Source organism: Ornithodoros turicata, unplaced genomic scaffold (genome assembly GCF_037126465.1).
Source record: "Ornithodoros turicata isolate Travis unplaced genomic scaffold, ASM3712646v1 Chromosome131, whole genome shotgun sequence".
NCBI classification, from domain to species: domain Eukaryota; kingdom Metazoa; phylum Arthropoda; class Arachnida; order Ixodida; family Argasidae; genus Ornithodoros; species Ornithodoros turicata.
Window position 1 is genome coordinate 60,336 of NW_026999308.1, and position 10,142 is coordinate 70,477.

At 45.1% G+C, this 10,142-nt stretch overlaps 1 protein-coding gene across 1 annotated transcript; it reads right to left on the minus strand.

Moving 5' to 3' along the window:
* Window positions 1–5,690: 5,690 nt before the first annotated feature.
* LOC135372210 (blackelin-4-like) lies at window positions 5,691–9,132 on the minus strand. Its single transcript, XM_064605890.1, has 4 exons — window positions 9,099–9,132; window positions 8,950–9,030; window positions 7,385–7,558; window positions 5,691–5,806 (listed from the first exon to the last, which is right to left on the minus strand). The coding sequence occupies exons 1-4, from the start codon at window positions 9,130–9,132 to the stop codon at window positions 5,691–5,693; spliced, it is 405 nt and encodes a 134-aa protein (XP_064461960.1).
* Between the last annotated feature and the right edge of the window lie 1,010 nt (window positions 9,133–10,142).

Below are 10,142 nucleotides of genomic sequence, written 5' to 3' on the forward strand. Positions count from 1 at the left end.
ATAGTTACATCGAATTCATTCACTATTTTTTTTAATTAGTGGTTTCCGGCAAAAGCGATATAGCAGATTGAAAGATTATCCTAGTTGCGAGCCATTTCACGTTCAAGAAATCCTGAAATCCTCGCGTTAAAATATCCATACCCGAATTTTGATATGCAAATCACTCAGCTGATTTCCTTTCACCATGATATAGCCTTGGCATGGGATGAGGGTATCCAAACTCATTGTGTTTTTCTTGATTTTCGGAAGGAGTTTGGTTCCGTGCCCCATAGTTTGCTATGTCACAAGCTGCAAATGCTAAGATTAGATCCAATTGTCTTCAGGTGGTTATCAGATTACATGACGAATAGGACACATCGTGTTGTCGTTAATGGTGCTAATTCGTGTCCATCCTTCGTGACCTCGGGTGTCCCTCAAGGGCCCGTTTTAAGGCCCTTGCTCTTTTTAATATACGTTAACGACATTACAACGAATATTCAGTCGAACATCCGATTATTCGCAGATGACTGCGTTGTGTATCGTAAGGTGTCAGGACCGAACGACGTTCTCATACTTCAGAGGGACCTTGACGCTATTGCTGCCTGGTGTGCTACATGGGGCACGACCCTAAACACTAGTATATGTAAAGTTCTCCATTTTAACCGCACTAGTCGCATAAGAACACATCCGTATGTAATAGGATCTGTTCGTCTCGCGCTGACAAATGAATACAAATACTTGGGTGTTTTATTCCAGTCTAACTTACACTGGGAGGGTCACATTAATCAGGTTGTGTCCAGGGCAAGTCGTACCTTTTTTTTTTCTTGAGACGCAACTTTAAGCGAGCGCCGCGTAATTTAAAGGAAACTGTTTTCAAATCATACGTTCTCCCGATATTGGAATATGCTTCGGTGGTGTGGGATCCCCAGCAGGAATATTTACAGAAAAGGATTCAGGGAGTGCAGAATATGGCAGCGAGGTTCGTGTCGGGTAATTATTCTTTTCTTATCCGCTCTCATGAACTTATTGCTGACTTAGGGTGGGTCAACTTAAAAAATAGCCTGGCGATATAATTGCGATAATAATAATAATGGCGATAGGTCGTAGTATGTTGGAACGGCGCAGAGTCTCATGCTGTACAGATATACCTGCATAAATTAATGTCATTGATATCGACAGACAGAAATTCAAACTAGATAAGTAAGATAAGCAAGTTGCTTCACGACTGCCGATCACGTGTGGGGACAAAATACAGCATTGTTGCCCATCAAGTGTACTGTAAAATCAGCAGGTTGATATGTCTCAGTAAGACGCAGCATAGAACAAAGGCCATAGAGAGGGCATTGTCTGAAACACGTTTAAATGTGGTATGTTTATGGGCCCATCATTGAGGATCAATTTCTCTGACGTGGTCATTGTCACGTGCCCTCACAACGTTCCGTACGGATAATGAGAGTTGTTGGTAATATAAGCTATCACTCAAAGCACGGACCGGAAAAGCGAGCAAGTCTCATTCTGTAAAAGGGGAAATGAGATCATGGAGTGAAACGATGACGTGCTTGTGTAGGAGACAAATCTTTTACTCACCACTGCAAGTAACGTTGCACTGCTCAATCGTCTTAAAATTGTTGCTGTTTCCTTCACAACCTTGATAGATAAATTCCTTGCAGATACCTTCGACGGAGTCATAGTAGTACCTCACAAAGTAGGCTAAGCAGGGTCCTGGCTGCTTTGGTTGACGACAGATATATGGTATCTCTTCTGCAAAAGCATCACAATATGTGTGCAATACAGTTATCTGTTTACGATCTATCCACATTCAGCATGTCACAGAATGTTCATAACACATCAGGAGAGCGTGCAATGGCATTTTGAATGCAAGGTGAGCTATGAGCTTCTTATGTCCTTATGCAGCAGTAGTGCTTAGCCAGGTGGTGGCGCTTCGCGGATGTGCGGCGAAGCGAAACGAATTTGAACTGCGCGCGGTCTATTCTGACCCAAGCGACACCTAATATGGCGCTCATTTGCAAACACTGAAAGGTGGCGGAATCTTCTCGGCAGACGTGCTTGGCGTGAGCTGTTACGTCACCGATGTGACCTGCAGGAGACCGAGCGCAAGGACGAGCGGAATTGTGATTCAAGTTTAGAACGATTGGAAGCGAAGACAGCAGTGCAGATTCAAGTACCACGAGTTTACGAGGATGTCGCACTTCCCTGACGGTTTTGCTAGATCATCCTGCATACAAAGTTGTTCCATGCACATTGCAGTTGAATCAAAGAGGGCGCGTTGGTCACAATTTCATAGCTTTGCAAGTTCGCTTTTGCTCTGACTTGGCCGGCACAGAGTGGGGACCGTTAAATTCTCAGAGGCGTTCACGCAGCCACGTCGCAGATTCGCAAATGTACGTTGACCATGAAGTTGAAGTACGTTGAAGTACGTTGACCATGTTCTCTCACCATGAAGCAGCCAGGCGAGTCACGTATTTCGCTTCGCGAAGCGAGCACTAAAGAGCGGTTCCCTGCCAGCCCCTCCGCTTATGATTGTCGCCGTTGGGAGAGGAGGCTGAACGACGAAAATGAGTTGCGTGCACTACGCTAGCGTTGGAAATACATCTTGTCCTAGGGAAGGCATCGCTGATGCGAAAATTAAACTGCAGTCACGGGATTTTGGCTACCGGGATACCGTTGCTACCATGTGAGAAAGAGGTATGAAAAATGCATGGCGACAAAAACGTTTTCAGTTAATTGTATTAGATTTCTCTATTCTGCATTAATACTAGACCTGTACACAATTCAAGCAGGCTATGTATCGTGACATATCGTGAGAAGTTGTCTCAACTTCAACATCAGTCTGAACCTGGATTTATTTCTGCCATGCACCATTTTCGTGAAGCTTTAGAGATCGCGAATGACAATGTAGTACAGAATGCTTCATTCTCTTCACGCTCTCGTGCGGCTCAGAGGCTGGCGACGGCACGCTCTGTCGTGCAACTCGACGATTCCTTGCGATTGCGGGAATTGAGACACTAGAAATGAGCGATATTTGCTTTCGTTTTACTTGCACCATGGGCATTGGACGACTGTGGCGCATTGTGCTGAGGAGCAAACGCCAGCTTGCGAAGCTAAGATGTGGCGACGAAAGCGCCCCAAGATATGTACACGCATGTACACACACCACCAGAGTCACTTACTCGCGCATGCCTTCATACAGCCATCCTGCGTATCGAAGTTGTTCCCGTTTCCATGGCAAACACCGTAGATTAATCTCTTGCAGCTTTTCGTTTAGGGATCGTAGTAAGACCTCGGGACGTATCCTTTGCATGGTCCTTTATCCGGCTTTAGGTAACAAACGGCAATGTCGCCTTGTCCTGTGTGCACACCGTCATCATAACGATGCATATTGGCATACATATTCACAATACAATTGACAATACAACTTCATACATATTCCTCAATGATGGATAATTGCTAGTGGTACACATTTCAAATTATGAACCTCTGATTTACGTAATAATCTACTATATGCTTCTTGTGTTTTATGCGCCGACGGTTCCTGGTCACTTAGTACATGCAATGGATTCCCAGAGCTAACAGCACAGGTGTTTCGTGAGAGAAAAATAGGGCCCAAGTGTATTATGTCTACGTAGTGTGATCGCTACTCTGCTACGTTGTTTACACTCTGGAGGAGCGGTCATACGAGGTAGGCTCCGATCGTCTACAGGCACGAGCTTTCTGGAGCTTACTTCATACAGGTTATGGTTCACATCAATATCGGGTGAGGCGGAGGTACAAGTCAACAAATGCAAAAAGATGCAAGACCAATGTGCACACAGCATCTACTCACAAGCAGTAGCTCCAAGCTCGCTCCAAGGACTGCCCCAGAATCCGGCTCGAGACACGGTCTAACCGCCCTGCGTGCCACTCCATTGCTACTCCCTTCTCTGCTTCCGTCCACATCTGTAGTGCTCATAACACCAGCTGCTTCGCGGTCTTTACAAGGGACTTAAAAGATACTAAACTCTATCTGCATACGAAAGCTTAGCGCGGTGTTTCGTCTTTCATTTTCTTTTGGCTCTTCAGGTACACATAAGAGTGTCATTGAAGGATAATGTTCGAAGTACTCGCTCACTCTGTGAAATAATATTGTTATGATCTCTAAAAGTATAGAATACAGAGACTCTGAGAGGTAGGTGGAAGCAAATGTCTCAGGACGAAAGTCCCCGATATTTGAAACGAACACTCTTATTCTGTAGAACACAAAATATGGGCCCGTGTAACATTTGGCATAATGATTTCTCGTTCGCTTTCATCGTCGATTGAACATTCGTTTTGTTGATATCCAACGTTTTTTTTTTTTTTTTTTTTTTTTGTGCGTCGAATTTGCAATAGTGTGTTGACCGGGAACGTTCTTCGTTCTGTGTTCAGAAGCCTAACCGCGTTTCATTCGGTAAAACGACTTCGATGAGACGATTTGATGTCTTGTTTTCGCCATTGATATCATGCCGTTGGTATGCCTGCTTTAAAAGGGATTAGGCTAACCTGAGCCTGATAACAGAATACAGAATGAATAACGTAGTGCGCAGGCTCTGACACTCTGCGTAAGAACACAACAGGATGGTGGTGAAAGACGCACAACGTGGCCTCACAGATGTGGGCAACGTCACGACTGAGGGCCTGGGGGAATGTGCCTCCTGGGCCGACTTCTAAGGAAACTGTGTCCCGACATATGTCTGAAAGTGAGGAAAAGGACAGCCGGCAGCGGGATTTGAGCCCCCAGTCTCGACGTGACACGGCCAGCACGCTAATCACTGAGCCACGCGAGCTAGTAGGAACACAGCACGGGGCAAGTGATCATGCTGCAAGTAACGTCTCCGCTACATTTAAGGTACTTAGAAAACACCATAGAGGATGGCACCCAAGTGAAATTGAATAGCACCTGTATTATTTCAGATGTCACATGGATTAAATAAGATGACGCGCGAATTAATTTGAAAGGTATTTGGATTAAACTGGGCGGGAAAACCTGAAGATGACAGTAGGAAATACAAAAGTCGACGAAAAAGCCAGATCCTACAATTGTCCCGAATGTATAAGCTGACTACGGTCAGATTTCAAGCGGTAGCCTTGCTCCAAACGGCGACGCTGGCGATGTTCAAAACTTCATACAAACTACTTGATCATTTGACTATTTGACAGAGAAAGGTCGCTTGGTCCCTATTGTCACTCCTCAGGTACGTGAGCATAGACGTCTGATGGTTCAGCCAGTCGACTCGAAAGGCAGATTTCCTGTGGCTTCCATTGCTGCTGCCGCCCAAATCACGTCGAAATCGGCGGACTCTTAACGATTAGGTCACATCTTTAAGTCATCATGATTCCTTTATCTAGATGTTGTTCCGCCACCAGTTGTGTGACGTCAAATGCCTTACAAATGAATCATCTTTCCGAAATCATCTTCATCTTTGTGAAGCTTCTTCGTCCACTCGAGTTGGGTCTCTTATCACGAACGTTCTTTATCGTACTCTATCGCTGCTTCTGATTCGTGCCTCTGATTCGGTAATTGTTACCGTGTATTCAAACGAGTCACTTTTCTGACGCTCAGGGAACGCTCCCTGGTGCCACGTGACTGGCGCTTTTCGTCTCGTCTCTACTTTCTGGTCCCTGGAGCGGAGGCATCCTGTTGTCTTGGCGCCATAAAAATCTTCAGGAGTACGCTAGAAGGACAGCTCGGAAACAGGGACGTACGGGCGAGCATATTGCATGTGACAGCGTTGGGCGGCGGCGCTCTGCTCCGCCGCTAAGCTTAATGGATAGAAGAACAAGGCCCGAGCTGAAACATGAGACACATAAATGGTACACACACCAAACGGCCATGTACTTTACGTATAACAGTTGAATGGGGAGTGGAGAAGGTATACGTACCGCATGAAAAAACAAAACAAAAAAACTCAGACACAAACGAGATGCAAGCTCAAAAACAGAAACAGCACAATAAATCACGGGCGTCGATACTCAGACACCGTAGTGATCATGTTAATCTGAGATAACTTTCTGACTTGCCGCCGGCAGGAAACTGTCTCGCGTGAATCCACGGTTGGAGCAGGCAGAGAATGCACAGTGCTGTCTGGGTGAAGGCTCCAGTAGCCTTGACGACAGCCAGAACGAGCCAGAGCTTGTGAACGAGAACAGCAAGTTGGACTAGTTCGTACGTACTAAGCAACATTGTAGCACGTCAAACAGTACACGTGGGACAAGAACGACGAGAAGGGGACAAGCGAAGGCCGATGATAAGACGTGTATCAGTCAAGCGTCTATCGCTCTATCAGAAGAAGAGCTTGCATTCCTTAAGGGTGTTGTAGGTGGCACGGTTGTTTTTTTCTTTTGTGTTTTTTTATGTGTTAGCCTTAGGAGTGTCCAAATGGAAAAAGCTTCATGTATGTGTCTATGTCTCCGTGTGTGAGGTGGTTAAGCCTCACCGAGACAGCGGAAATTGAAGTAGTCGAATGTAATTAAGAGTAAGAGGCATGAGTAATTGACGGTAGTTAGAGGTATATGTATAGGTATATAGTGAAATTGCGCTTGTCCCCTTCTCGTCGTTCTTGTTCCACGTGTACTGTTTGGCGCGCCACCGTGTTGTTCAGAGCTTGCGCTTATTTATTCAACTCGCTCTACCTGGGAGCCGGAGTCGTGGCGTGTGAGAGTCATCGACACCTGCGACCCACATCGAAAAGGTCTAGTGTTGAATCCGCGAATTTCAGAACCGGAGTCACTACCACGGGGATGACGTCACGATCCCCGTCTCGTGGACGGGTGTGACGTCCACGACGGGGTATTTCCGACCACCAGGATTCGACTCTCTCGACACCCGAGTCCCCCCGAGTCGAATAAACGAACCCAACAAGACTGAGTTGCCGTGCGGTGGCTTATCTTAGTGGCGATAGCAATGGGTTGTGCTATTTTTCGCAGCGTCTGTTCCCGTTACGTTTTACTTTTTGTGATGCAGATGTGACCAGACATTTGCAGACCCGACCAGTAATTTGCGAAAATATACGCCAGTTACTCTATGGCTTACTGTTTTTGGAAGGTATTATGCCTAAAAATCGATGTAGCAGTTAATGAGATGACGGTGCCCCTGTGAAGTTTTTGGAACTACTAATTTCTCGCCAAAAACGACGCATTTGTGTCGAGTTTGTGGCAGGAAAATACATAAACATCACAGCGAACGCACAAATCACAGTAAACTACTCTTTGAACACCGTGTATTGCAAATGTCACGTTTTTATGCCATGTGTTCGCGAGTTCACGAAACCAGGACAAGAGGCACTCGTATAACACTGGGACGAAATGTATAACAGTAACTAAGCCTACGAGCTACGCATGAACTGCTCATAATGACTGAATAACTCACCTGCGCATGTCTTCCTACATTCGTAGTACGTGTCGAAGTTATTGAGGTTTCCATAGCAACCGCCGTAGATGAACTCAATGCATTGACCTTGATGCGCGTCAAAGTAATACACTGGGAAGTGTCCGTTACAGGGTCCTTCAGCCTTGGGAAGATGACAGATTTCTGTCGGGTTACCTGCGCACAAATACGTACTATGGTTGGAATGTATCTTTTTGTTATACATTAGTAACGGGATCTGAGACACTTGGTCCCAAGTTATGCGTGATAGATGGAAACATGACATCCGTGTGAACCCACAATTCAATAAGTTTTAGAGCAGAGAGAGTAGCTGAGGCCCTCGCTCATCTGACGCTCAAAGTGCATGAACACGCAAGCTATGACATGTTGAAAAATAATTCACGTTTACTCAAAACACTGACATGCAAAAGCACCATGTAATAAGCGTGATGTGACGAACCACGCTTATGAATGTCTAACAGCGTCATTTTACAACGCCATTAAGGAAAAATGAAACATGTTTTCATAATCCTACCGAATTCGAGTAATCGCATTGTATTCTCCCCAACTACTCCATGTGACAACAAGTATCACAAAATAATTCAGATTTTGGGAACTGCGACGTCATAATTCGTTGCCTTACGTCCCGAGACAACTACATGATGATGAGCCTTTATACTGAGGTCGGTCCGTGGATTAATTTTTCCCAACTGATGGTTGTTTAACGTGCTCCGAAAGTTCAGCACACGGCACACCGTATTTAACGTCCCTCGCGGAACACGACGTGTTAAAGGAACTTGTACCCTGTCACCAATTTGCTGACGTTCTCCTCTTTGATACAACCCGCGACCCCGAGATGAGTAGGCGGACGCGTTACCAACTGATGCCCGAGGCAGGTACGACACAATGCCTCCAATATGCCACCCGTCCGGGTAATTTGTTCCGCAAGGGATACTTTGCGTCATCTTACTAGTGTTGTCACGTCACTGGCTGCTGGAAGGGTTTCAACGTAGGGCGCTGAACGCGGACTGATAAAGTGCTTGTTCCGTTGCTGGGAGAGAAACTCCAGAGTTCACGGTGACGTCACCTGATCTTTGAGAGTTCGAAACTATCAACATTTATTAGTTCTTTCGGAAATTCGTAAAGGCGCGTAGTGCACTATTGACATTGAAATCTTCTGTGCTTAATCATCCAGCGGGGTTCATAAATGATATATTATGAAAGGGAAGAAGTCGTGTATTTAAGACCGGAACTTTAAATCCCCCCCCCCCAATTCGCAGAAGTGATGCTGATGGGCGTCGTGGGCCTCTATGCGATTTTTGTACAATATAACGAGCTAAAGAGCTAGGTTGCAGGTTCATACGCAACCAAAGGGCTAAGGCCTATTTCCATTCTGAAAACGCTATAGGAAAAATGTAGATGGGTGATTTTTTTTCCTTTCTTTTTTGTCTGAGCGACACATTGCGTGTTCATGAGAGTCTATAGCTAGAATGCTGACAAATACAAGCGAAAATCCAATTGTGTGGATTTGGCAGGCACTGTTGTTCTTTAGTTGAAGTTCATCTCACCTCCGTCTGCCTGCGTGCGTGCCATACGCAACTGGTCAATGTAGCTGTATTCATATGCTACGGAAGTGTGTATCGCAACGCCTGTAGAAACAAAATGTCATCATCCTCAGGATACTTTGTTAATTCCAGCGTTGAAAGCAACAACTCACATATTCCGACCAGGAACGACTGCACACTCGTCATCGTTCCTCTCTTGTGTTTCTCTGGGGTCATAAAGAGATTAAATAGTTATTTCGTAGTAAGCGCAGTACACATTTGATTCTGTCTCGTTATATGCGAAAAAAAATCTTAAAATGTGAAACACACGTGCGTAATGTAACTATTGACTGTTGCGGCAGCCTATTTCGGCCTTGCATTAAAATACTTCACCTAATCTTGGAGCTCCGCACAACTGAAAATGTACTGCGTAGGTGATTGGTGGCTTTGCGTCCGGCTTGTCTTGCATGAGAACACACGAATACATATGCAGCACAGTTCATTGACTGTGTATTCAGGTGTGTCAAAGCTCAAATGTGTATTAGGGTATCATCAAGCGAACTGTCAGTTTGCGTACATAACGAAATGTAACGAAATGTTTTCTTTGCGCTGCCATATGTGCTCCACAATACAACTCCGGCTATCAGCTCTATAAAGAGGCAGGCAGGTGGAGAAAAGACACAAGAAACAAGTCAGACACGCCGGGAATTGGTTAATAAATTCGGAATCTTTGTGCTCAACAGAGTGTACGAGTTGAATATGAGGTGAGTAAATGTTTTGTCCCCTACGCAGGTACGTCATCGTTTCACTCCATGATCTCATTTCCCCTTTTATAGAACGAGCTTATATTACCAACAACTCTCCATATCCGTACATAACTTTATGAAAGCACGCGACAATGACCACGTCAGCGAAATTGATCATCAATGATGGGCTAATAAACATACGACATTTAAACGCGTTTCAGACAATGTCCTCTCTATGGCCTTTGTTCTATGCTGGTCTTATCGAGGCATATCAACCTGCTGATTTTACAGTATACCCGATGGGCAACAAGGCTGTATTTTGTTCCCACATGTGATCGGCAGTCGTGCAACAACTCGTTTATCTTACTTATCTAGTTTCAATTTCTGTATGTTGATATCAGTGACATTAATTTCTGAAGGTATATCTTTACAGCATGAGCCTCTGCGCCGCTACAGCATACTACGACCTCG

Bases quoted from the DNA above. Each gene is read 5' to 3' on its own strand.
- LOC135372210 (XM_064605890.1), bottom strand. From the start codon at position 9,132: ATGACGAGTGTGCAGTCGTTCCTGGTCGGAATAT. The intron at 9,031-9,098 runs GTGAGTTGTTGC...TTGTTTCTACAG, and splicing joins GTCGTTCCTGGTCGGAATAT to GCGTTGCGATACACACTTCC. The intron at 7,559-8,949 runs GTGAGATGAACT...ATTTGTGCGCAG, and splicing joins ACGCACGCAGGCAGACGGAG to GTAACCCGACAGAAATCTGT.